Source organism: Chinchilla lanigera, unplaced genomic scaffold (genome assembly GCF_000276665.1).
Source record: "Chinchilla lanigera isolate Chin_1 unplaced genomic scaffold, ChiLan1.0 scaffold00131, whole genome shotgun sequence".
In the NCBI taxonomy this organism is placed as follows: domain Eukaryota; kingdom Metazoa; phylum Chordata; class Mammalia; order Rodentia; family Chinchillidae; genus Chinchilla; species Chinchilla lanigera.
The window spans coordinates 1,988,486-2,015,879 of record NW_004955532.1 but is presented as its reverse complement, the minus strand read 5'-3'; the positions used below and the strand labels follow the sequence as shown (position 1 = coordinate 2,015,879).

The window sequence follows — 27,394 nt, the reverse complement described above, 5'->3', positions numbered from 1 at the left end:
TTTATATATATATATATATATATCTTTTATATTAAAAGGGATGAGGGCTAGGCTGGTCCAGTGCAGGGCTCAGGCAGCTGGCCTCATGTGTCCGGAGGGTGGTGCCGGCGGTTCCGGGGCTTTTTCTGGTCCTGGGGTTCAGGAGGCCTGAGGGCCCCGGGGGCCTCTCGGGGACTGGGGGGCACGTGACGCCAGTAACCCTGACAGTACTGGTGGATGAGGCCCACTTCAGGCTGGGCCAGCAGCTGGGCCAGCTCCTGGTACGGAGGTGTGGGGGGGCCTGTGCCCGGAGGCGGCGGGGCGCTCACAGCCAGCAGGGGGAAGAGGGCAGCATGGACAGCATCCCGGCCCAGGATGTGCAGCTGCACCCGAGTGACGACGTGCTTGAAGTTGTTCTCAGTGGCCGTGCAGGAGTAGAGGCCGCGATCGCTGAGCTGCAGGGCGCGGAGCAGCAAGCCCTGCTCTGTGCGCAGGAAGCGCTCCTCCGCTCGGATCTGCAGGGGCAGGGTGGGGGCTCAGGGGCTGTGTGACCCCTCTGCTGCCCCCGCCAGCAGCCAGACGAGGCCACTTCGGTGGGGTACCACACATGGAATTTATATATCCCTCCCCCAAAAGACCACGTGCAGTTTCCACTAATGAGGTAACTGAAGGAGGTATCCACAGGTTTCCGCTTCGAGAGGGATGGCCCTAAAGGGTGCTGTTCAATGAATGAGAGAATTTTGGAACACACACATAGAATTTTCATTTAATGAGAACACCCAACTGTGGCCCCGCACAGAATTCCCACGTAAAGGGGGCACCTGTAAGGCTTTTCCACAAACGAGGGCTAGCCACAGAATTCCCGTCCACGGAAGCTCAACCACGTGACGTCCCATACAAGGCGTGCACTCCAGTGGGTGCACACGTGGGATTTTCACAAAAACAGGCATATCCGGAAATGGTTTCTGTATGGCAAGACCTGTTCCGCAGAGTTTCTACCTAACGAGTTCTGCTCAATTGACTTCCACATAGGGAAGGGAGCTCGAAAGGTTTCACAGAGTGAGGACGGCCCCGTATCGGGTGCTACACTGCCTCCACCCGCACTGAATTTCCACTGTGCCAGGGACTCACCTCTCGGCGCCGGTCAGCAGGATCTCGCTGGAAGAGCCATTTCACGGTGGCTTGCGGTGAGCGGGGCTGGCACTCCAGGAAGGCCGTGCTGCCCGCCACGCCATACTGCACAGACTCTACGGCATTCTTGTTGGCTGCGGATCAGGAGGACACTGAGTGGAAGCAACAACACCCGGAACGACCCCGTCTGGTGAGGGGCAGGCACCAAGGGGCTCTCACCCACAAGGGCAGAGTGCTGCCACTGGGCATCACCCCTGCAGGACCGGCCAGCAACAGCACGACTGGAACTCCAGGAGCCCTTACTCCCCACCCAGCACCTTTAAGGCTCAGAGTTGGGGGGTAGCGAGCAGCCACATGGGCACCCGGGGCACCACAGAAGTTCAAGGAGCACCGGAGGGGGGCAGGGCACACGTACCATTAGAGTTGAACCCACGGCACTGCCTGATGGGGTTCCCATGCCGGACGTCCTGCCGGCGGCTCCGCCTGGGTGAGAGTAACTCCTGAAGGTGTGCTCCCAAGAAGTATGCCCCAGGTCCCTGCACCCCCAAGAATCCAGGGCAGGGCCCTGTGTCCCCAGAGCTGTGATGCCCGTAGATATCCCCAAGTCATACCACACCCATCTTCAAACCCCCACAGGGCCTAAAACCCCAAGGGTCTGGGGTTCATAAACTTTTTTTTTTTTGCGGTGCTGGGGATTGAACGTAGGGCCTTCCACATACTAGGAAAGTGCTCTAACACTAAGCTCCACCCTCAGCCCTGGGGTTATACCTTTTGGAAGACACTGTGTAGCGGGAGCAGGCCTGGCCATCCCAGGCACAGTAGGGGTCCCTGGCGAGACAGCAGTCGGCACAGGCAGCCCCATACGCATGGCAGCGGTGCAGGCTCAGGTGTGTGACACCCACAGCGGAGGCCACGTACAGTTGTTGCTGAGGGCAGGGGCAAAGGCTTGTCAGTCCCTTTCCCACAGATAGCCTACATAGAAGCTAGGTGGGTTAGGCTCCGGCTCTTCTCTTTTTCTTTTTTTTCTTTGGTGGTACCAGAGATGGGACCCAGGGCATGCTAGGCAAACACTCTACCACTGAGCTATACCCTAGTACCCTTTCCTTAAAAATTCGTTTTGAGACAGGGTCTTGCTGAGTTGTCTGATCTGGCCTTGAACTTACGACCCTCCTGCCTCAGCTTCCAAAGTGTCTGGGATTACAGGTAACAACACGCCCAGCTTCCTTCTCTTCCTTGTTCAATGCTTAATTACCCCACCCTCGTGCCGAGGGTATGACTTCAAGGAGACTCTACCATCACCCCAAGCCCATGTTACCAGACTCACCCTCTTGGAAGAGATGGTCATGGTCTTAACAGGTGCTGGATCCTAGAAGACAAAGATCAGCCTGGGACTCCCTCTCTGCCCGGACCTGGAGGTCTAAGGTCAGGGGCTGGGACCGGGGAGGGTCAGGATGGGCAGAAAGGACTGGGTGGTTCTGACGCACCTTGAAGACTGCCACCTCCTCCAGCATGAGCTCCTCTACCTCCTGGTCATCCTTGGGCAGCACGATGACCTTCTGCACTGTCCCGCGGTCTGGAACGGGCCGGGCAGGACCTCAGTGGGGCTGGGGACACTGGGGAAGGGGCAAAGCCTCAGCCCCTTCCCCAGCAGGGCCCCAACCCCCCTCGGGCCGTGGAGCAGAAGTTCTGTTCCAAGGCTGAAGGGTTTTCCAGAGACAGGGAAGAGGTCAGGAGACTGGCCCAGGACAGAGGATCCTGGCCAGGGTCCGCCCCACCCAGACCATCAGCACACGCGGGCACGGCTCTTGTCAGGAGCTGCTGGAACTGTGCTAGGTGTACTTCCGTGTGTGCGTGCGCATGCCAGCGCGGGTGCCAGGATGCAGGTCCAGGCACTCTGCAAGCCTGTCTCTGCCCCTTCCTGTCACACAAGGGCTTCCACGTTTGCTGGTGTCTCTGGCCTTCTGGCCTCGGACACAGGGAAGCAGATGGGGTTTTGCTCCCCGTGGCCTCACCGTCCTGGCTGAAAAGAGGCTCCCAAAGATGCAGCGACAGAGCTTATCAGCATAAACCTACAGCAACCCCACGGGTCAGGTCACAGCCCCAGGCATCAGCACCTCCCACCCAGTGGGCCCAGTGGAGGGGGAGCAGCAGCGGGTACCTGTGCCCAGGAAAAGCACCTCATAGCGCCCGTCAGCTGCATCCACCTGGTCTACGGCAACAGTGGTGAGTCGGTAGGGGGCACCAGTGCGGACCACCAGGGGGCGCCGCTGCAGAGGGTACACGGCCTGGTACATGAGCGGGTGGCTGCGCATGAAGTTGATCACCTCGTCAGGATAGTCCTTGGTGGATTTCATGGAGGGCGTGAAGGTTCCCCCGGGGCACTGCAAGTGGGGTGAGTGTCAGCCTCAGGCATCCAGGGCAGGCACGGGCGTCACTGCAGCTCAGGAGCAGCCTCCGTCCTGCCTGGCCCCACCCGCTCTACCTGGTTCTTCCTCCAAGCCCCTCTCCTCCTTTCTGCCCAACCCCGCAGGGCAGAGCCGTAGAGCTCCCTGCAGGTCCAGTTCCCAAGGCCCCAGGCGGCCAGATCCCAGGGCTGCTCCTAGGCCTCATGCGCCACAGCCCTGTGGCAGCGTCTGGCTGTGGGGAGCGCTCCCTTCCTCGGTCCGCGCCGCACTGTCTCCTGCTCTGCTGTCCCTGTCTCTCCACTCTCCTTGAACAGCTGGGCTGCAGGCCTGAAGTCCTCGTGACACACAGGCACGCTCTGCCCTTCCCCGAGGCTGGTCCCTGTGCCCAGGGTGAAGCCTAACCCCGCCATCCATCGGCTCCAAGGTCACTTCAGGGCACAGCTTTCCCTGAGCCCTTGGAGACCTGCTTTCCCCCCGACCCCCGAGTCACACCTGCTGCTGCTTCAGAGCAGATCGCGCCCGAACTCTCCTTAGACTCCAAGGAGGCCCCAGTCACACCAAGGTCAGGCGCGACGCCTCCCATAGCCCCTGCAGACGCTGCGGTCCCGGCCTTACCCACTCCCCACCCGCCTGTGTCCATTTTTAGCCAGCCACGCGACCACCCCCTTGCCACCGGCTTCTGCCTTCCAGATTCCCCCCACCAAGCTTCAGCTCCCAAGCAGCCCCCCGAAGGGCCCTCCACGGAGCAGCCCACCACGCCCAGCCCCGCGTGTGTTCTGGGGTTTCGGCTGGCTGGGGGTGAACGGTGGGTTTCTGAGCTGGTGTAACGCGCTGCCCCACTGCTGCAGGGTCTGATGGTACAGCCATGTCTGCAGAGGGTCTGGCCCAGAGCAGGCCTCAGGGGACAAAAGGGAGAGGGAGGAGAGGAGGGTGCTTACTGTGCCAGGCCGGGGGTACGGCATCTTCCCCGAGAAGGGCATCCACTGGTAGTTAGGGCCCTCCTTGTGGGCAAAGGGTCCGTTGAAGACCATGCGAATGTCAGCCATCGAGTAGACGCACACAGCAGAGCCTCGGAAGACGGAGCTACGAACAGGACAGTTTGCTGCTGCCGCCAAGGGACCGCCTCGGCCCGGGGCCCTCCCCTGCCTGCTCCCGGCCCCAGAGCTCAGCACAGGCTGCACTCGCCACAGGCGGAGCCCCAGCCCAGCCCACCCTGCCACTGCTGGCCCAGACCCCAGTCTCACCCCGAGGAGGTAAAGACAGCATAAATGACGGGGTTCCTCACATCCTGGGTCTGCTGGACAAACACATCCTCTGAGGACACAGAAAGGAGGTTCCGGGAAGGCGTCAGGCAGGCAGGTGCCCCTGGGCCCTGGACTATTCCGCCCAGGGGATGGGGACCCACCAGAGGCCACCTGGTGGCCTCTCATCCAGCCTCGGTCACTCCCACTACAGCCACGGGGCCTGCCTGCCGGGTGGGCACTCACGGAGCTCATCGAAGTGGGTCTCAATGCCATCCTCGCCTGGCACGGAGCAGACGAGCCGCGCCTTCAGGAATGTGCTCCATTTGTTGACCAGGCAGCAGTGACCGCCATCATCGTTCTGGGGGTGGGAGCAGGAGGTTAGCTCAGCTCACTCACCCACAAGACCCTGCTGGAGCAGGGGGGACAGTCAGGGCTGGGCCGTGAGAGGGGCAGTGGGGGCCTTGGGGACGTGTACCAGGCAGATGCGCCCAATTCGGGCGTACACAGCGGGGCTCTGCGTGGTCTCCGCCGACCGCTCCCGGAAGAAGAAGTATAGCTTGTCATCGTTGCGCTCCGCGCTGTCAGGGATGAGCTCCGCGTGGATGAAGGAAGGGTCTGCGGATGAGCAGGGCTCAGTGGGAGGAGCTCCTCCTCCGCATCTTGTTCCCCGACTGAATCCCCAGCCATGTAGAAGAACATCCCCAACCTTTCTCCAAACAAGGAACCACTTCCACCCCAGTGAGTCATGGGCCAAAAACTCTCCCCGGTGTGCTTCCAGAGGATTTCCCAGCCCCATCCCGGACACACAGCCCCCTGAAGGCCTCAGGGACTACAGGTACCATTGAGCCACCGGGAGTTGTACTGGTCTGTGCGCATGGCTGTCTGCTTTCCAAGTGTGCGGAAGATGGCTGCGTCTGTGCCCATAAAATCAATGTACACGCCGGCGTAGAGCTCTTCGTCTGTGGGGGAGGGGGCGGCGGTGTTTATTAGGACAGGTCACAGCCCCAGCGACCCCCAGACAAAGTCAGGCTTCCCAGGATAGATCCTATCTCCGTCGGGTGCTGGTAAATGTTTAGCAGCTGGCTCTGGGAGGGCCAAGAGCAGCAGCAATGATCTCTGATTAGTAGCAACAGCCAATTTCTGTGACATGAATATGGCTGGTCTTAAGCTGCTAATCTGAGGTCACTGTAAGCACGGCTGGGAAGAGCCACCAACATCACCGCACAGTATGACAGTATTCCTACCCACAGACCCAACAGACATAAATAACTGCACGAGTTTAGACTTTTAAAAATGTAGTAAAATAGCTGGGCGTGGTGGTGCACACCTGTCATCCCAGCAAGTGGGAGACTGAGGCAGGAGGATCACTGTGAGTTCAAGGCCAGCTGTGTCAGATACGGCCCCTCACCACCAAAAGTAGTAAAACAATAAAGTAGTGAGTTTTGAGTATGTTACTTTTTGTTGTTACCTTTGTTTCAGTATAATTTATTTAACTGAATGGTAAGATTTATTTTTGTGGTCCTAGGGGTTCAACCCAGGATCTTCACACTGAGCTACATCCCCAGCTCTTTTAAAATTTTGGGCCAGGGTCTTCCTGAATCATTGCATTGCCCAGCCTGGGATTGAATTTGCAATCCTCCCGTCTCAGCCTCCCGAAGTCCTGAGATTATAGGTTTGCACCAATACACACATCTTATAATTTAAATTTTAATCATCCACGTTGAACAACTGACTCACAAAATTCCTGACAACATAAGCGCTAAGTGAGCTGCCTCTAGCGTAATACTTCTTTTCTTCTCTCTGAAACTCGCCAGGGTGCCCCACTGTCTTCCCCCATCAGACTCCCTGATCTGGACTCTGCTATCAGGATAGAACTTCTCTGCCAAGAGGATAAGGCCTGTACCCTGCCCCAGGGCCCTTTCCTAGGCTGGCGGGTGGTACAGTGCCCAGCAGTTGCTCTGCGATGCAGACTGGGTTGGACTCCCCGAAAGCAGGCAGAGTGCCTGGGCCAGGGTCAGGCTCCTCAGCCTGGGGACGGGCAGCAGCTGCTACCACTTTCTTGGAGAAAAGCCCCGGCCCTCCCAGACATCCACCTAATCCATCTACACTCAGCCCCTAGCCGGTCACAGGGCCAGAGGTCCCCACTGGCCCTTCCGTGTGCAGCTCTCCTAGGCTTTCAGATGCAGGGAAGAGGGGCGCAGGGACCCCTGTGCCACTCCTCTTCTCCTCCAGGTAGCCTGTGGGCCAGGGGCTCCTGAGCTCTGCACGGGTTACACCTTGTGTTGCGGGGACCACCTGGCCCGCTCAGTGCCTCACCGGAGGGGCTGCATGCTGGGGAGGGCCCGCCAGGGCTGCGGGGCAGCCTGGCGCATCGGTGGTGCTTCCCCAACTGCTGCGGCAGAGGCCACACATTCCAACTAGAAAGGGGGAGGGCGGGGGCACTCACTGATGAGGGCTGAGGCTGTGTCCAGCTTGGGGTCGTACGGACACTTGCCCTTCCCTGACTCGAGTCTCTCAGGCTCCAGGTAGAAGATGTAATCCTGCAGGGCAGAGGGGGCTCAGCATTGTCCAGGCCAGTCCCACAGCCAGGGACAGGGACAGGTCACCAGGCTCCGGGGCAAGAGCAAGCCCCAGGGACACCCTGAGCCCACCCCCTGCACTCCCAGGGTCCTCAGGCTTGAACTGCAGCCAGGTCTCTTCATGCAGTCTCAGGCCTCGGGGAAGACCTGGGAATCAAGGCTCAGGACCAGGAGATGTGCACAGGGTGGGCCTGCAGTGGCTAAAGGCCTTCCACGCCAACTGGCTCAGGAAGATGCTGACCAAGCGTCCTTTGGGTCAGAGAGGCCGACGCTTTGAGCTGTGGCTCACTATCTTAGGCCAAGGAGGGGCTATGAAGCTGGTCACAGCAGGAGGCACAGGTCAAGGGCCTAGGGTGCTTTCTTTGCCATCAGGTAAAACAGGCCAGAGCACTCCAAGATTGCTGTCCCCGGGCTTTGCGCCCTACCTGTGGTCCTCAGGATGGGGCCTTCTTGCCCCTCGGCAGAGCCCCCAGGGTGCGTGTCTCCCCAGGCCCAGGGGCTGGGGGATCTGCCCAGACCACACAGAACTCACAAAGCCCCCTGCGCCTCCCAGCCCAGCTCAGAAGATGAGCTAGGAGGAAGATCGCGATGGCACTGGGACCGGGATGAGCTCACGGGCCTGGCAGGAAAGGCAGGGAGAGGGGAGGGGAACGGGGAGGAGAGGCACAGAGAGAGGAGCGGGCAGCAGGTGGCAGGATGGCGATGGGAAGGTACACACAGGCCTGCTTCCAGTTACACTGCACACGGCTTCCTGCACATACAGCTCAGCACAAAGCACTGCCAACACACGGAACTCACCGCTCACACCCTGACACACACACTGGATCTGAGCGACCGCTCCTCACACTCCCCGCTGCGCACACGCGTGCACACACGCTGTCACTCACCGGCAGCCCCTGCCACCCCCGCCCGTCCCCGCCCAGCCCAGATCTGGGTCCTGACTGCTACACAGATGCCACCCCAAAAGAGAGCACACAAGTGCGCAAGACACGGGGTAGCCCACAGGAGGCACAGGCCGACTACAGGCACATGCCGCGTTCCCACTCCAGATGCTGAGTAGGGCCTGCCCGAGGGCACGCTGCCGGGCGCCTGTGTCTCCACACGTGCGTTCTGCGAGCAGAGGCGCAGGCTCCCTGGGCCCCCGTCTTCCTCATCTGCTGACCCGACTTCTTGCCCGCAGGGGTCATACTGAGGCTGACAAGAATCCAGCTGGGCTGCCTGGAGAGCCTGAGGGCACTCAGAGAAGGACGGGAATCAGCCCCTGGTGGGCTGGCCTGGGGCACAGGCCCAGGGCGAGTGGAGCCGAGGCCACGCTGCCTGGCAAAGCCTGAAGAGATGAGGCCCACCTGGCGTGGGGCTGTGGGCATCGGGTGGACGGCACCATCTGTGGCTCTGCTGCCGCGGCCTCTGACCACCTGCGCCTGGGTCCATGGCAGGGCCTGAGAAGACGAGGAACAGGGGGTGACAGGGGCTGGGGGAGCAGGCTCGGGCTGCCAGACTCTCACACCACACAGGCCAGGAACACACGTGAGCACATGGGTCCGATACACACGTATATGCACGTATGTGTGCGCGCGCACACACAGGCTCAGCACACCCCTGCACACACTTGTCTCTTAGTTCCAGTCACTCTCACACACGCCTACGAGGTCTCACCAGCTCACACACATGCCCACATGGAAATGGAAAGGCGGAAGCAGGCAGGGTGGAGCAGAGCTGGGGAAGGGAGAGCTCCCCATAACCCTCCCCTAGCCCCTGACCCGGAGGAGGAAGGCGGCCCTCCTCGGGCCACAAGGCAGAGGCTGACTCGGGCATCAAGCTCCTGATGCTGAGACCCCCACCGGGCCCCCTGGCTTGGCTGCAGGGCATGGTCCACAGGCACGGGTGAGAGAACCACTGCCACAGAGGGGTGAATGCTTACTATGTGCCAGGCACAGTGCTAAGAGCTTGGGAGCACCCGCTCACCGCCTCCTCACACCAACCTGTGAGAAAGGCAGCCGTGAGCCCCAGGTTTGGGGGAAGAAACGGAGGCTAGGGAGTTAAACAGGCCACTCACCCCATTCACAGGGCTCAGAAGCGGCAGGGTCGGGGCTCATGCCCATCCTTCCATCGGGGCCCTGGAAGGCAGCCACCAGTGGGGATGGCACAGGCCGGGGTGAGCTGGGGCTTACCTGTGCACGGCGGCCGCGGTTCACATAGGTGCACATGGGGTTATAGGCTCCCGTGCCGCACACATACAGGTGGGTTCGGTTCCAGGGCTGGATGAGCCTGATGAAGTTCCCACACTCACCCTGGAGCAGAGAGAACGCTGCACAGGTGCCCAGATGCCCGGCCAGCCCCGCCCCCACAAGGGACCTGCTCCACCCCACCTGCAGACCCCACCACACTCACGTTGCCATCTTTGCCCGAGAGCACACACTCCTCAATGCGCTGCGGGGAGGCTGCCCAGTGGATCTGCAGGGATGGGGAGTCACAGGCTGCAGCTCACTGGACGGGCCTCAGTCCTGGGCCCTGGGCCCCACCCCTGGGTGCCCCTCCGGGCCTGCCCTTACAATGAGGGGCTCACGGTTGATGTCATGCAGGTCCAGGGACAGCACGTAGTCCTTGCTGCCCACATACATGCGGTCGTGGTCCTCATCCTTGAACAGGATACGGTAGTCGGTGGTATTGAGCAGGAAGTTGAAGAAGTGGGCAGTGCCTGTGGACTTGAGCTCTGTGGGCGAAGAGCAGGGCACCGCCAGTCAGGACCCACGGAGACCACGCAGCTCTCACCCTTGTGCAGAGCCCTGAGGTTCCCCCCGCTACACGTCTTTAGGCTCTAGCTTCCTCTCCAGGGTCCTGACAGGTGAGCAGGCCAAGGAAGAGGCCACACCCAAAGCCAGACCCTGACTCACCGCTGGCCTGTCAGTCCTGATGAAAGGGCAGGGGTACAGGCCAGCGTCTGTCAGCATCAAAGTCTTTGCTCAGAAGGGGGTTAATCTCCCACACCTGGGGTGGGGCCAGCTTCCCACAGGAGCCCAAAGGGTTAATGAGCAGGTGACAGCCTGCGGATGCTGTGCGTGGCCCAGACGCCCTGTCCTCGCCCTGGCGGCCCGTCAGGCAGAAGGCACAGCTGGTGCATGGTGCACGGCGCATGGTCTGAGGAGCCCGTGAGGACACCGGAGAGCCCGAGGGAGTCGCGCTGCCCTACACACCCCCAGCTTTGCCCGGACCCCACAGGCTGCTACGGGAGGACCTCAAAGGCCACCGTGAACCAGCCAGGAGTCATCTGTGGGAAGGAGCTCTCCCCTGTGCTGGGGTCCCCAGGGCAGAGGCAAGGTTCTCTTCTGCAGGCGTCCAACAGCCTTGGCCCTCACCCCAGGACACCAGGGAAAGTCCTTCTTCCTAAGGATGAGGAATAGGAGGGAGCTCAGCCATTGATGAGTCAGAGGGCTTGACACGGGACTCCAGGGAGCCTGGGAATCTGCTCTGGGGGAGCTGAGAGGGTCTCTCCGGCAAACCCCTCCCCCATCCATGCCCAGCTATTTTTAGCTCAGGAGAGAGAACACTTGGATGAGGCTGATGAATATTCACACGCACGGGGGGAGGGGGCAGGTGGCAGCGCACAACAGCACGTGCATGTGTGTACACCTGGTACAGGTGCACACACACGCTCTGCAGCGGGCAAGGTGCTCACCGAGGGGTGACACCCGCCCTCACAGCTGGTGTGACCCACTTCACAGGGCAGGTAATCGAGGGGGAGGCCTGAAGCAGGCCCCAAGGCACCTGGAGGAAGGGAACAGCTGTGAGTCAAGGCTCTGCACACAGCTGAAGGTAGCACCAGCAGGTGGCTGTCACTGGCTGGCCTGGTGACCCTGACTCCAACTGGTGCAGCAGGGACCCTGGGATGGGCTGGTGAGGCTATGCTTGGGAGCAGCTTCAGATAAAAGCTCTGGGATGTGCCGGGCTGGGCTGGGCATGTGGGTAGGCAGCGCGGGCTGAGGGCCAGGGAGTCAATGCTGATTTAATGCACATGTCTGGTACCAGGAACTCACCCTTTGGGGCCGGGGTTCAAGGCCAGGCCTTGCCCTGCCCAGACATGACCATGCACCCACAAGGGAATACAGGTGATGACCTTGGCCAGCCACGGGTCACAGGGACGCCGGGACGCCGAGGGATCAAAAGGCGGATCGCTGCCAGGCTATGGCCTCACCCGCCTGTCCGGCGGCGCCTTTGAAGTCCTGGGCAGGGCAGCTTGGGCACCTGTCCTGCACCTGTTGCTGGGCCACTCGGAGTCCCCCGCCTGGCCACCCAGTCATAGTGACAACAGGAAAGTAAACATTCCCCCACCCCCAGGGCTGGACAGTGGCCAGAGGAAGTGGGGCTGCCAGCAGAGCCCCTCCAGGCTGGGCCAGCCCGCCAGGGGCTATTTATACCCTGGCTGGGGGCATGGCTTGGACTGTGCCCTGACCCGTCCTGCTGGGCGGAGGAGCACTTTGGGGGCAACGCAGGGGCGGGGGAAGAGCTCAAGTGGGCATCTTTAGACAGCACCTGGACGGACGGAAGTTTTAGACATCTAGCGCCCAGGGACGCAGGCAGCCACAACCCCTACCCTCCACCCCTGCCTAGCTCGGCCCCATAATCTGGACCTTGCTTCTCTGCTGTGCCACAGCTCCCAGGGCCCAGCTCCAAGTCCCAGCTCCTAATCTGCTTCCAAAGCCTCAGCAATCCAGACTCCAGCTCCCTCTGAGAGAAAGGCAGGGGACAGATCTCTCAGCAGATTAGGAAACAGTCCCAGAAGCGGGGCAGCCCACTACCCCTGACCTGACATTCTGTCCCTGCACCCCTCAGTCTAACCCTGGGCAGAGGAGGCAGAGGGTGCCTCTGAGTCACCAAGCACCTACCATGTGCAGAGCCTGTGGTCACACGTCGTTTACAGGGGAGAACATGAGGATACAGGGCAGGGAAGTAACAGGCGTTGGGGGGGCGTGGGGAATGAGGAAGGAGAATGAATGAATTCCCACCCAGGTCCACGGATGAAGGGGAGGTGGCCTGACTGCCGGAAGAGCCAGGGCCGGAAGGTGACTCGCCCTGCGTCAACAAGCCGTATGACTCAGGACCCCCAGGATCCCTCCCAGTGGCCACGGGATATGGCGTCAATAGCTTCAGTGACATAGGACACTCTGGTATCACAGGACATGATGTGTTAGTTACTGTGGAAAGGATGGTGGGGGAAGGGAGCCCCCAGGAGGTCACACAAGGTGAGAAAGGGTTCATTTTATGGCATGGGCTTCATGACCCCAGGGTGGACACTCTGGGCCACTCAGCCTTGTTTTGTCCTCCTCACACTGACCTTAAATGTGACTCCGTGCGGGGGTCCTGCTTCATCTTGGAGGGCCGGACAGTGGCATTCCTCCAATTCCCACCCATCCTTCATGGCAGACGGCTGCCTTGTGAGGAGAGGATGGGAGGGTCCCCAAATCCCTCCCCAGGAGGCAGGCTTCCTCTAGATGCCACTGTCTCTTGGAGGGTGCCCACTCCATCCCTGCTACCCCATTTCTAACGCTGGGGTTGGACGCAGAGAGGGTGATGGGAAGGCAGGAGCTTCCTGTTGGCTTAGCGCCCCCCCATGCGGTTCCAGCGTGCCTGCCCACCCCTAGTCCACGGAAGAGGGCCTGCTCCTAAAGCACTCGTCCAATCTAGGCTGCAGAAGGGGGAACAAAGGCACAGAGGGATGGGAGGACGGCCCTGCCCTGTTAACCCACAGCCAGAGCACTCACAGTAGGAACCACTGGAACAAGGGCCTGTGACAGTCCTACGCCCCTGGCTGCAGGCTCCTCAGCCAAGTGCGGCTCACCTCAGGTCCCCAGATGAAGCAGAACCAGGATTCCGCCTGCCCCTCCCCCAACCCGAACACCACAGGGAAAAGGAGCCGCGTTGGGGCCGGAGCGGTTGAGTGGCCCTCAGGACCGTGCTGATACCGGCAGTGTCAGGAGGGGCTAGGACCTATGAGGCACAGCTCCCCTCTGGGGACTTAGGACTTAGGCCTAAGGTGGCCTCAGTGGGTAAGGGCGTGATGCAGACCTAGCCTGGCCGTGTCCTCAGACCGGTCCCCACCACTGCCCCACTTGTCCCAAGCCCAGCCCTACGGGAGCAGTGCCAGTGAAGGGGCTAGGGCACAACCAGGGGCTCTGTGGATGGCAGGGTAGACCTTGACCTTGGGGGACACAGGAAGACGTGTCTGGGTGATGCCTTCTGGGAAGGGCCCCCACACCCACTCTCTCACCCAGGCTGAGCCAAGGTTGGGTGGGGTGGCATCCGGGAAGGATTTTCCCGTCACCGGGAAGGAAGAGCTTATTCTGGCATCAGACACCTCATTTCCGCCTCAAGGCCTCTCTCAAGGCCATTAGACACTCAGGGTCCCAGTCCAGAAAGGCCTGGCCTCGGTCCAGAGGTAGGGACGTTCACAGTGCCCGGAGGCATAGGCCTGAGGGTGTCCATCTCTTCCTCCCTAGGAAGCAGTGGTTGACGCCTTACTTTAAAGGGCCTCAGGCCCTGAGGAGGCGTGTCCACAGCCCCTGCTCAAAACCCAGCTGGGCTGCCCCGCCCCCATTGTGGGTCTCCTGGACACCAGGTCTGAGGCCAGTGGAGCAGGAGCTGCTGCCAAAAGAGGGGTCTTGGAGCAGAGGTGGGCACCCCGCCCCCTTGGTTACAACCTCACAAAGCCGTGGGCCCTGACTGACAGCGCCATCTCCTCCAGCGGAGCTGGCGACGGGGTGATGGACAGGTCCCCGCAGCCCCGCTCTGACCTCTGACCCCATGTGGGCTGGTGGGGCCTAATCCCTGAGCTGCAGAGAAATAAGACTGCGGGGTGAAGGGAATGGGTGCCGACAGGGCTCTTTGTTCGTGCTTCTTCCACAGAAACACGTCCTGACCTTCCGACCTTCTGAGGGAAACTGAGGTAGACAAGAGCCTAGTAGCAGTGGCCATGACAAGAGCAGCAGGGCCCAGGCAGCGCCTCAACCTCTGTCACTCCCCCAAAGCTTTGAGGGGCCCCAGAGGCAGGCCTAGGGGCTGGACTGGCTCCCAGCCTAATCCTCTTTTAATGAGCGGCCAGCCGGAAGGCCTCAACCCCTGGCCACAGCCCTGCAACCCTGGGAGTCCCAGCCAGGCCAAGCAGGGGGTGGGGCGGCCTGGCGCACCTTCCCTTGCTCAGCACACCCACTTCACAACATGCCCTAAGGCTGAGCCCTCCGCTGCTGACCAGGCCAATCCCGGGCCCGTCATCTGCAGTAACACCTCCGGGCTTGCGTGGACCCTAGTCCCACAGCAGGCTGCGAGGGGAAGGCTGTCGTGCTGATTTCCCTTTCCTTCCTGGGTGTTCCGGATGGGAAGCACTAGAAGCCAGAAGCAGGATTTGCCTTGGGCTTAAACTGCCCCGTCCCTTGAGAAGAACATTCTAGGTTTCTCCGGCTGTCCTAAGCCGCTCGTATCTGCCCCTATCCCATCCCTGGCCGTGCTTTCCAGACCAAACACCCAGAAAGCTCCTCAGATGCTGTCCATAGGCCCCCTTCCCGCTACGCAGGTGAGCCAGGTTGGTGCCAACAAAACCAATTACAACCTGCTCTCACCCAATTAGCAACTAATTATGGCCTCATAGGCCATTCAACATAATTAACATGTAAATGACTCCACATGTTTATATTCCATAGCCATTCTGACTGAATTCAATTTAAATGTCTGAACTGGAGACCCAGTTACCCTATCTCACCATGGAGCAATTCGCCACCTAGCACTGTCACTTCCTGGGAAATGCGGCTCCTCCAGGGGGAAGGACCTGAGCCCGGATGTGAGGGTGGAAGGGCAGGTACCACTGCAGCGGTGGCGGGGGCTTGGCTGTGGTTTCCGCATCCTTGGCAAATTCATCCCAGGAGTGCAGGGAGGTAAAGGGGCAGGAAGAGGTCCCATGGGACCCTCTGATGGGAGACCCTCTGGAACAAGGGGCCCCTTCTTTTTTTGGGGGGGTGTTTCCGGTACCGGGAACCAAACTCACGACCTTGCGCTTGCCAGGCAGGCGCTGTGCCGCTGAGCTAAATCCCCAGCCCCGAAGAGGCCCCTTCTTAAGGGCTACTGTAAACACCCCAGCTGTTCGGTAAACACTGAACAAGGTAAGAGACACCCAGCCAGGCTAAGACTCTGCTCCACTCCTCCCTCCTATCTCAGGGGCTGGGAGGCTGGTCCTGCCAGCCCAGGCACACTGTTCCCACGCCCGTTCTGCCCCAGTGCCCACCTGCTCCACCCAGGAAGACTGATCGGGACTGGCTCATCCCAAGCCAGGAGGAAGAGCAGCAATGTCGGCCCTTAGCACATACCAGCCCAGAACCAGAAGTTCCGTACCCTGTCCCCCAAGGACATCCAGTATTCCAGCAGATGAGAGCTCTCCCGACCAGGTTCCCCCACCGACCCCTGCCCAGCCCATAGCCCCATGGCACCTGACTGTCCTGGGTCTGGGCAGGTGTTTCAGAGACCAGGACTCCTACACAGACCCTCAGCAGCAGGCCCAGTTGCACATGAAAGCAGAGGCCACAGCCCGGCTGGGTTTGGGAGGACACATTGTGATCAAGAGATGTCCTTGTGAAGGGGATAAAAGGAAGTGACTAGGGCAGGCCAGCAGAACACACAGGAATGCACCCTCCAAAGTGTGAAGGTGGGGGCCGGGGATACAGCTCAGCAGCTCAGCGCCCGCCTAGCAAGCACAAGTTGCTCAGTTCCATTCCCGGTACCCACAAAAAAACAAAGCCAAACAAAAAGTGTGCAGCGGGTAGAAAGAGGGTTAGTCCTGCGGGGAAGGGGTGCCCTGATTCCTTTCTCAGGTGGAGAAAGTGAAATGGTCTGCTGAGGCTGCCTCCAGCTCCGCGGGCCCCAGGGCCACCCCTCCTCCCGCATTCCAGACCTGCCCCGGAAACCCCTCACTCCTTCCTCCACCTCCTCCTCCTCCCCGTGCCTGCAAAAGACAACAAACTCTCCATGGCTCATTTACTCCGATAAATCACCCAGACAGACAGGCTGGTGGGCGTCAAGACCCTTCCCCTGCCCTGGACCCAGTCCCCGCTTTGCTGCTCTCTGGATTCCTGCAGGCCCAGCAGGCGCTTTGCTTCACCCGCACAGGAGCACAGGATGCCGGCCCCCTTGCTGACATTCTGATGTGAGAACGGAGGCCTAGGACAGACAGATCCGTGATCAGGGTCAGCTCTGGAGGCTGCAGTGAGGCTGGCAGCCAGTCAAGGGATGGCAACAAGTCGTCCACACGGGCCTGGTGCTGGAACAGGAAAGCGCAGATCAAGATGCCAGTGTAGGCAGCCTGGGGTGAGCCCACTGGGGTGCGGCCTGCCTGGCCTCAGGTGTACAGAAGCCGCAAGTCCCCTGTACTCTAGCTGCCGTTCCGCCAGCTGTCCTATATACTCTAGCAGAGAACCAGGGCCGACCAGCAGATACACAGGGCTATGGATTCTGCCATGGAGGGAAGCGAGGCCTTCAGCTCCAAGCCCTAACTGGGAAAAAAATAGGTTCTTGGCTAGGTGCAGAGATTGCAGAGGAAAGAGCATGTCCGGGTAGGAAGCCAAGGAAGGGTGGGATTTGGAGGGGTAAAGGCAAGGCAGGCACAGGGGGAGCAAGGAAGGAAGGAAGAAGAGTGGGGAGAGGGGAGTCTGGAGCTGAGGTCTCCAGCCCTGTGGGTTTTCTGGTCCCTGGAGAGCCCTGATGCTTTGCGTCTGCCCCTGCCCTGCACAGGGAGGCACCACACAGCTAGTACTTGAGGCCAGTCCAGGGAAGACTTCCCTGTGAGTGTAGCCGAGCCCCTCTCCCCAGGCTGGTCCCTGACCCTAGACCAGCAGCCATCACCAGACCCCATTCTTTGCTGCTTCAGGACCGCTGCTCAGGGGCTGGAGCCCAGGAGGCCTCTACCCGCTCCCTGGGGCTGCTCGTGAGGTGCTGCAGGCCTGCCAAGCTCAGGCACCCACGTGAGCCAGGCTTTGGATTCAGGCTGAGGCCTTCTGGCATCCAAGCCTCTGGCAAAGGCCCTCTTGCTATTTCTAAGAAAAATGCAGCAGGAATTCTCTGCTTCTCTAAAGGGCTCCCTTGAGGTGGGGCTCAGATTCCCAGGATAGCACCGGCCAGGCCAAGCAAACACGCTGTCTGCCCAGCCCTGCAGATGCCCAGTGAGGAGCCCAGGTCTGGCCCCTGGCACAAGCTGAGCAGGTGCCCTGACCAGGCTCCGGACCTCATCTTGGCAGGGGGAGGGGAGTGGGGTACTTGCTCCTACCAGTCTCTACTGCTGGAATTTTTCCACCATATATTGAGTACCTCTGCCTTGAGAAAGAGCACACAAGCTGTTGTACCAGACGCACGGACCTCTGCCCCGCTCTTTCACCTCCACAACTCCCCTGCCCCTTGGAGATACTCTCACTGTGAGGCCTGCCGTACGCCCGGATGCCAGACGTAGGAACCCGGCAGGAGTCGGGTCCCTCTTGCAGTCCTTTCTAAACAAAGGGTAGAATTCTGTGAAACCTTGGGGCACCCTCTCGCCACAGACCCTCAACGGTCCACCTCAATCCTGGTCACTGAAACCTTTGCTACCAACACTCTCACAGTATTCACACAGTTAATCCCCTCAGCAACACAGTGAGGCCAGGACTGTCCTCATCCCTACTTTCCAGAGCAGCAGGAAGTTCACCACTCAAGATCTATCAGTCAGCATGCAGACAAAGCAGGCTGACCCTCAGGATGCCGCTTCAAGGGGCCACTGCCATTCGCACTTCACACATGGGAAACAGCAGGGCCCAGAGTGGCTAAGCTACGTATCTGGGATCGCACAGCTAACAAAGGTAGAACTGGAATTTGTCTGCCTTTAGGGCCGATCAGCTACCACCACTTCTGCATTATACCAAATTTAAGCACCACCCCTCTCTGCCCTGGGTGAGGAGGAGCTGGGAGGCCCCTGTGAGTTAGGAACCAGGAAGCCAAGGCTCTCAAGCCACAGCGATTACTGTCTCTGGAAAGGTCAAGGGTCAAAGGTACACACACACAGGTCAACGGCCAAGAGTCCGCTTGCTGTCTCCCAAGTCACAGGGTAAAAGACGCCTTTATGGCGGGGGTGAAATTTTTACCTGGTGGTTTCCCTTTAAATTCTTTACGATTACAAAGCAGCAGGACCTGCCAAGAAACATGATTTACTCCTTGAGTATGCACCAGCTCCTTGCTCAGTGCCAAGGGAAGCTGGAGCCAGGCAGGGAGGGGCAGGCGACATGCCAGGGATCAGAGACAGGCATGGGCCGCCGCGGAGGCCCAGTCAGTGGTGGTCCCGTCCAAAGTTTGGCCGCAGCTAGAAGTACCAAAGGCCCAGGCTCCGGGCCTAGGTGACTCAGACTGGGCCCCCAACAAGTCTTAGACAATTTCGCCACTTTCTCCAGGGGCCAGCCCTCATCTCAGTTCCTCCTGGAATATTCACCCCTCCCTGGCCTGTGAGCTCCAAAGCCCACTGCCGCTGTCACAGCCACCAGACCCCTGCCCAGGTCCCTGGTTTCACTCTGGTCTCAAAGCCACCAGGTCTTCTCCTGGGCTTCTACAACTGGAAGCTCCACACATAGGTGTGGCTGGCCAGGGAGCCCCTGGGGGGGAAGAGCAGCTTCTCTCGCTCCTCCCTCCCTGACACAGCTAACCCCAGGCCCAAGTCCATCAAGGCTTTTAAGAAAACCCCCCACCTTGGGCTGGGGATTTAGCTCAGCGGCAAAAGCGCCTGCCTGGCAAGCGCAAGGTCGTGAGTTCGGCTCCCGGTACCGGAGAAAAACCAAAAAAAAAAAAAAACAAAAAAACCCCACCTCAACCCAGCTCACATCCCTGTGCAGAAGGAAATGAGCTGTGACCCCTCCCAGCTCCCAACTTTGTTTATAAGCAGGATCTGGAAACAGTGGTATCTGGAAACGATGCCACAGGCAAACATGTACAGTGGCACCCTTCTGGGCCATGCGCCAGACGAAGGCAGGCGTGACCAGACCCCATCCGTCCTTCACCTGGGAGACCTCCTTCCTCACCGAGCAAGGCAGCTGTGCCTGCAGCCAGAGAGCCCAGGCCCAGGGAGGCTCTAGACATGGGGGCTCCTTCTTCGAGAGCCCGCTTTTCCCATCTCTGACCTGAGAGGGCTTCCCAGGAACCCTGCTCAGTGAACGGGCTAAAAACAAGCAAACCCTAATTCTACCGCTTTAGCAGGCAGAGAGCAATGTGCGGCGGTCCAGTGCAACCCCAGCTCCTTCCTGAGGAAGCGAGGCTTGGAAGGCTGAAGCTGGTCTCACAGGACCCTGGTACCCCAGCCCCAGCTCATGGCAGGAGGCCGCGTTCACATAAACCCCAGAACCCTATCCTTCACCCTCAGTCCTGCAACAGGCTTGGGCTTCAGGCAGAGCCAGGCTCAACCTCAGTCTCCCACGTGAGTGCCCTGGGAAGCCCCTGAGCCTTCTTCCTCAGGGGAATCCAAGCAGACCACACTCCGCCTGGAGGAGACCCTTGCCTAGTTATCACCTACTCTCATTGTACTATTTTAATCTTTTCAGACCTCCCTGCACATGCTGACCTTCTGCTTTCTCCTTCTGCTCCTGCCTCTGCTTCCCTAGTAGTCTAGCTACCCCACGTCATCACAAAACCCCTCTCCCACCGAATACCTCTGGGCCTCAAGTTGTGGCCAAAGCCAGCCCAGGCACCAGGAATGGGTTTTTTCTGTTGTTTTTTTTTCCAGTACTGGGAATCGAACTCACAACCTTCCACTTGCCAGGCAGGCGCTGCACCGCTGAGCTAAATCCCCAGCCCCACCAGTGGTGTTTTGTCTTTTTTGGTTTTGTCTTTTTTCTGGTACTGGGAATCGAACTCACGACCTCGTGCTTGCCAGGCAGGCACTATGCTGCTGAGGTAAATCCCCAGCCACTCCAGTGGTGTTTTGAGGGGTGGTTTCCTGGGAAAAAGTAAACACTCCCCAAGCTGAACAAAGGGCCTGGCAGGGCTCTGTACCTTCCTGCTGGTGCCTGGAACAGAGGTGGTACCCCAGGGCCTGGTCATCTCAGGACAGGAGGAAGAAAAACTTTTTGCTCAGATTTGTCTGTGACTCTGGGAGAAGGTGACTCTGGGCTCTGTCCAAGGGACGGGGCGGGGGTGCTGCAATCCAGGCAGCCACCAGCTTCCCAGTGCCAGGATTCAAAAGCACCTCGCCGCTCCCAGAGACCCTCCACTCACTTGTGCCTGCCCTTGGCTGTGCTGCTAACAGAAGCTCAGGGGAGGGCCGCAGGAGCTTCCCAACCTGAGCAAACGTTGGGCCCCGTTGCCTTTGCACCCTCCCAGCTCTAGACCTGGCTGGGCTAACCAGGCGGATGGGCAGCAACAAGTCCCAGCCTGGCCCAGTTCCTGCCTTTGTTCCTTTATCTGCCCTAGGCAGCACGGCCCCTTATGCCAGCACCCCCACCTAGCAGGGTCTGGCCCTCCTCAGGCTGGGACTGGTACCTGCTGGCTGCACCAGGACCCAAGGCAGGGCAAGGGAGGTCCAGCCAGCATACCTGGCTGCCAGGTGCGCACAGAGAGAGGGCATCTCCATGTAATCACAAAAACAGAAACTGAGTCACGGAGCGCGACTGACCAGCAGTGCCTCTGGAAGTAACCTGCTCTGTGAACCTGTAAAGAAAGACCCCGCCCTCTCCCCGCCCCTGGCCTAGCTGCGGGATCCCCGCTTCTCTAGGAGCTGGTCTCCACTCTCAGTCCAGACATGTGGCGAGGGCCTCCTCCTCACTGAGGACTGCCTTGTAGACACATGACTGGTGCAGGCCCTTCGGCCCTGGGCACACACAGAGCCTGGTGCGAAGTACATGCTGGGGTCCTCAGTGGCACTGTCCAACTGGGTACTTGCTGTCTTCAGAGTGAGTCTGTCTATGACGAGCCGGTCTCATGTGGGCTCAGCCCAGGACGGAGGGCATAGTAAGCGTTCAGTATCTGCTAAACTGAGGTAACATCTAAGGATAAAACTAGGACATGAAGTCAGGTGGAACAGGGAAGTCATTCGTGGCCAAGGAACCTGTGTGTACAAACACACAAAGGCCGGGATGGGGTGGCCCTGGGCATCCTCCAGCTCCACCCTAGGCTGCCACAGCAAGCAGCACTGTAGGCTGGCTGCCAGGGAGTCGGGCTTTTAGTCACCGTGGGTGTCGGCTTCGGAGCTAATTGAGAGGGAGGGAATCGACCGACGCAATGTGGGCGCCAGCGAGGCCAGGACGCCAGGGTTCTATTTCTGGCCTCACTTCTGCCTCCTGCCTGACCTTGGCGACACCCTTGCTTCAGCCTCAGTTTCTCTCCCTAGAAAACAGAAACAAGTTTTAGCTCTGTGGTACAGCACCTGCCTGGCAAGTGCAAGGTCCTGAGTTCAAATCCCGGTACTGCTCCCCCTACAAAGAAAACAGGAACAAAACCTTTCACCCCTGGAGATCCAAAAAGGCTTAGAAGGATTACACAGAGGACCTGCCTATGCCTCAATCCCCCTGCCTAAAAATAACATCCTAGGCTGTGGAAACCAAACCACACCTCCCTCCCCTACAGGGGGAGGAGGAGACAACCTACTTGGGGAGAAGCGGGGACCCGGCCCCTTCAAGATTTATTAATCTGCTGTGAGGAATTCCACCAGGGAAGGGTGGAGGCATCAGCAGGATAAATATCTCACCTTCCCAGGCCTGGGGAAAGGGGACACTTTCTAACCTAAACCGATTAACTCTTCTCTGTCCATTTCCCAGGCTGAGAGAGGACTCCCAGGCCTACCCTCAGACGTTCCAGAAGTCAGAGACTGGGAAAGCCATGATAAGCAACCCACTTCCCACTCCTCCCATCACCATCACGTTGCAAGAGTGGGATGAGGTCAGGGGAGGGGGAGCGGGATGGGGGTTGGGCCTCAGCCAAGCCCAAGGAAGAAAAGGTCAGCCCAGCCTTTCACCCAATATGGCTGCCGGGAAATGTGGCCAGCCAGGCAGCACAGGCCCCACCCAGGGCGGCAGCTGGACACGGTTCCCTCTGGCCAGAAGAGGGCCAAGGTTGAGAACTCCCCATGACTCCAGGCCCCTTGCCCACAGCACGGTTGGAACACCTCATCCCAGGCCCAGAGTGGACTCTTAAGACCGCACATTCCTCTTAAAGAAGTGGCTAGTAGGGGCTGGGGATTTAGCTCAGCGGCAAAAGCGCCTGCCTGGCAAGCGCAAGGTCGTGAGTTCGGTTCCTGGTACCGGAGAAAAACCAAAAGAAAAAAAAAAAAAAAAAAAAAGAAGTGGCTAGTAGAGAAGCCATGTATCCTCCTGGAGTGGGCACCTGGCGTTCACTTGCCCAGGGATCAGTGCAAAGGTGATGGAGCTGAGGGCTAACCTCTCACTCCGAAGACCCCCAACCGTCATTAAAACCTTCCAGTGACTTCCCAGGAAAAGCGCCCATCTGGAGATCTGAGGCCCTCACAAGCATTCACTCTCCTAAATCTCTCAGGCAGCTTCCCTGCCGGTCACAGCCACAGTGCCCTCCCAGGGTCCAGGAAGGCCTTTCCATACGGAGAGCACAGGAAGGCTCGCCAAGCGCCAGTGCCCTGGAGAGCAGCCCCTGCTCCCCCAGCCCGCGAAGGCTCCGGCAGCTGCCTCACTGTCTGACCTCCACCCTAAGGGATGCCCAGGACACAGAGCAGCGGCAAGCTCGAAAGGAGTAACGCCCGTCTCCCCAGTCACTACCCTGCAGACCTTGGGCCACCAGGCCAGGAACGCAGATGCCCACACTCAGGACCCCTTCCCAAAGTATCTAAGTGGCTGCTGGGCTTTCTCAGCAAGTCATCACTGCCCCGCTCCCCTCCCACCGTGCCCACACAACCCACGTGGCGGTAGTCTGTGCCTTTCTTGCCCCACGCCCTCTTCCCTCTCCTGCGCAGTGGGGTTGTGTTATGAAGCCAGGATGGGCTCAGGAAGCGCAAGGCAGCCTCTTACCTTTGAAGGACAGCCGGACACGGGGCGTGGCTGGGAGGCGGTCTTGGGTAGGGGTGGCTGGCCAGGCCCCAGTCAGCAGGGAAGCCCAGAGGATGAAACCAGTGACAAGCATTGTGGGAGGGGCCTAGGGCCCAGGAAGCAGGCGTGGCTCTCTGGACACCTGGGAGAGGGAAGCGAGACTGAGTGGGTGAGGCAGAGAAGGGAAACCCTCCCTACCAACACTGCCCTTGTTCCACGTATGCCCAAGGTACCTGTGTTTCCCTAACTAAACACAAATGTGATGCGGTCCCTGTACTGATGCTCCTAGTCTCAGGTCACGAATACCCCAGTGTGCAAACTTCACATATGTTCTTCTGCCTATCTTTGGGGGAAGTGTCACAAGAGCATGAAGATCAGGCTCTAGTGGGTGCCCAGGGACCACCACAGCTAATGGGGCAGCTGGAACCTCCAACCCAGGCTCCCGGGTATCCTGAATTTCAGGACGCAGCGCACGCTTGAGCGCGGAGCCCTCTCCGGGTCCCAGAACACTCTCCCATGCTACTACCACAACCACGCCAGCCCCCGCTTACTCTCCCACTTTGAGGAATGGGGAAGAGACAGGGCCTACCCCTTCCTACTTGGGCTAAATTTAGACTCCTGATGCCAGAAAATCTGGATCTGATTTTGGAATGGGGTGGGGGGTCGATGAGACACACACAGATGGTTCACAGCAGAAGGGACAGCACCAGGCAGAAAAGGAGAGACAGAGAACAGCAGGGCCCGCTTTCCCTAAAACCAAAGCAGGAAAGACCTGGGTCAGACAGGTAGAAGGACTTCCCGCCGGGAAAAAGTTCCCTCTCTGCCCCTGGAAGGCGAAGAAGGGGAACTAGAGTAGCAAGTGGGCGTGGGCAGGGTCTAAGCAAACCCCCTTTAGAGCTCCTGTATCTCCAGTGGGCCCAAATTTCAATATTGTGTTTTTCAAATATTGTCTCCCCAGGCAGGCTGGCTGTTGGGTAAACGCAGCCCAGCAGCAGTTGTTGGAACATATTGCTCCCTCCCGGCACAAACCAGTGCCAATCCCCACCCCCACCCGGAAACACTGGGCGTGGGGGCCTGGAGAACACCACGTGAGCCCCACCCCCATCCTCCCTATCTCTCCCCTCCTCCCAAGGGAGGCGCGGCCCTGCGCCCAGTTCTAGGACTCAGGGATGGGAGTTGGGGCACTGTGGCCTGTCACCCCCTGCCATGACTGTCCGGGGCTGACTCTCAGCCCCCACCTGACAGACCCGCATGCCCTCCTCAGCCCACCTCCCAGCCTGCCTCTCTGCCCAAGGCAAACCACTCACGCGGTTCCCCAGACAGGAAGCACAGCTCAGGCCTCTGGCCCGGTCCTCTGTGGCACTCTCCGTGGGAACACCCCCCACTCCAGAGTGCCTGGAGCCTTACCCTCAGGTCCCTTAACACATTCCCTACCCCAGGTGCACCCTCTGGGGAGGGGAGAATCAGAACCAGCACCCCCCGGCCAGCGTGGGTCCCAAAGCAGAGCAGATGGAAGACAGGCTCTGACAGGGAGGGGAGGTGGGAGAAAGCGCCGCACAGCCACCACGCCTTGGGTGCACCAGGAAGGCCCCCCCAACCGCTCACACATATACACGCCCACACGTGCGTGCCCACACATGTCCTCACAAGCACACTCTGCTCAAGAACTTGACCTGCTAATGGGGTGGGGCTCAGGGAAGGTGGGAGACAGGGCTCTGGCTTAGGCAGGGCAAGATGCAGTCGGAATACCCTGGGGGGGGGCTTTGACCCTCTGTATCGGGGGCTCAGGTCAACAGGCCTCCCCTCTGCATCCTCCCCGCGACCTCATTTTTCCTGTATCCATTTTCATGGTAATAAGGTCAGGGTCACCAAGGACAGGGCTGGAGTTAGCCAAGGTGTCCAGGAAGGGGGGACCTTCCCACAGGGCCCGCTAGGAACTTCCCACAATGCTCTGGCCCTGCCAGAAGTGAACAGGGGATGCTGAAGCCTGCTGGGGCCCCAGGCCCAGGCCCAGGCCCCTTCTTTGGTGGCCTTGGGGTTGGAGACAGAGCAGAGGGAAGGAAGAAGAGGACAGAAAGGAGAGATGGGAGAGGGCTTCTGCAGTTCCTGCCCCTCTGCTAGCCCTGGTGCCTTCCATTCAGCTCCTGCCCCCGGAAGCCCCCAAGGAGCACAAGCTCAGGTGGGCAGACAAAGGAGGAAGAGCCACCGCCACCTGGGAGCCCACCAGGAAGAGAGCAGAGGAGGAGAAGAAGAGGCAAACGGCGGGAGGGAGCGGGAGCGAGGGAGGGAGGCAGGCGGGAGGGAGGAGGAGAGAGGGAGGAGAGAGGGAGGGACAGAGGAGAGACGCTTGAACAAAGAAACGAGGAGCTGGGGCTGGCAGGGGGTGCTGGGAAGGGGCTGCCAGAGGAAGGGGTCTGGAGGCACCTGGAGGCGGGACAGGGGGCCAGGTGGTCGAATTGTCCAGCCCAATGCAGACCTCCCAGGCTGTGTGTGTGTGTGTGTGTGTGTGTGTGTGAGAGAGAGAGAGAGAGAGAGAGAGAGGGAGGGGGGAGGACAGACCGCCTGCCTCAGGGAAGGGAGGCTGGGCTCCTCTGAGCTAAGACCTGCAGAGAAAGGAGGCAAGCAGAAACAGCGGTTGTGGGGCACACAGGGAGGAAATTACGGACAGCACCCACCCGACAGCAGCCCCTCAGATACATCCCACCCTCCCTGAGCTCCTTCCTGGGTTCTCCGCTGCCCCCTCCCCCAACACCTCCTGGACCAGGAAGCGGAACCATCCCAACACAGCTAGCACGAAACCCCCTTTTGTGGCCAGAGTTTCCCAGTCAAGGTCACCCGGGCCTGGCTCCATCCTCCCCACCAAGGTGTGCGGAGCAGTGGGGCCTGAGGCTGGGTTGCTGGCCTTCCCTCACGCTCACCCCCAGGCCTCTGCACTTCCGGGCTGGGTTCCTTCAGGACTGAGGGGCGGCAGCAGGGGTAGGTGTGCCCGCTGAGACGCCACACGCCACAGGATCCAGGCACACCCCCTGGGTAGCCTGGGAAGAGGCCCCAGACCTGTCCGGGCACTGTGCTGCGCCTCCCAACCACTGCGCCCATTTCCCCATCTCTGCAACTAGGAGAGTGGCTGCTGGCAGCCGAGCTGGTGAATCTGGGGGACAGAGATCCCTAACCTGGTGCAGCTCCAGAGCAGACACACTAGGGTCTCAGTTTGCCTGCTCCCCAAGGCGTTGATACTCTGGCCAAAGCTCAGCTATCTAGAATTAGGAGTTATTTATCCAGGGGGGCCTCAGCCTAGTTCCAGAGGGTGCTTGCCTGCACTACCTAATTCCTGAGACACCTCCATACCTTCCTGTCCCACTTGGGCAGGGCAAGCCCACCAAGCTTCTGTGGTGTCCTGTCCACTTCACCATGTGCGACACTGCAGACTCTCCCAGATCCTCTACGCCCCACTTACAGGAGGGACCTTACAACCAAGCGGGATTCCCCTTTGTAGAAAGCAAATTCAAGATGTGGCTGGCGGGTGGGGGAGCTAGCAGAGCGCTGGGGGAAGAGCAGGAGCTGGCGACCCTCGACGTGGGGGCTGCAGTACAGCGCTTCACTTGGGGTGACCAAGTCTTCCGACAGGGACACCGAGGCTCGGCACTCACCTACCGGGGAAAACGGCTGCCTCGGGCATAAGTGGGACGGAGACCTGAGACCGGAGGAGGGGACCACAATTCCCGGAGCGTGGGGGTGAGGCTACCCACTCACCCAGAACCTTTCCAAGGGGAAAAAGTTGCTTTGCATACCGGTGACCCCGCAGGCCACATCATCCAAACACCACACATCCTCGCGCCGCCCGGAGATAGGAGGTCCCGGCCCAGTCCTGTCGGACCCCGCGTCCGCCCGGGCTGGCCAAGCCCTGCGCGCTGGACACTTCTGCAGAGTTCGGGTGCCACGAGTCCGGGAGGGGTCGCGGCTGGGCCGGCCGCCAGCCCGCGGGTTCCCGCACACTCACCTCTTCCCGGCGGGGGCCTGGGCGCCCA

General features: G+C 59.9%; 1 protein-coding gene across 2 annotated transcripts; it reads right to left on the bottom strand.

The window, feature by feature from the left end:
• Window positions 1-23,463, bottom strand: Sema3f (sema domain, immunoglobulin domain (Ig), short basic domain, secreted, (semaphorin) 3F). Of its 2 annotated transcripts, XM_013507643.1 has the most exons (18): window positions 23,352-23,463; window positions 9,891-10,051; window positions 9,730-9,792; window positions 9,510-9,629; window positions 8,685-8,777; window positions 7,206-7,299; window positions 5,599-5,718; window positions 5,235-5,374; window positions 5,003-5,117; window positions 4,760-4,829; window positions 4,454-4,598; window positions 3,269-3,491; window positions 2,595-2,683; window positions 2,435-2,476; window positions 1,879-2,036; window positions 1,526-1,593; window positions 1,111-1,244; window positions 1-494 (listed from the first exon to the last, which is right to left on the bottom strand). In XM_013507643.1, exons 1-18 carry the CDS (start codon window positions 23,461-23,463, stop codon window positions 84-86), a joined length of 2,358 nt encoding a protein of 785 aa, XP_013363097.1. In that variant the 3' UTR covers window positions 1-83. The 2 variants fall into 2 exon arrangements, with proteins under 2 accessions (XP_013363097.1, XP_013363098.1); XM_013507644.1 differs by lacking the exon at window positions 8,685-8,777 and having other exon boundaries at window positions 84-494.
• Between the last annotated feature and the right edge of the window lie 3,931 nt (window positions 23,464-27,394).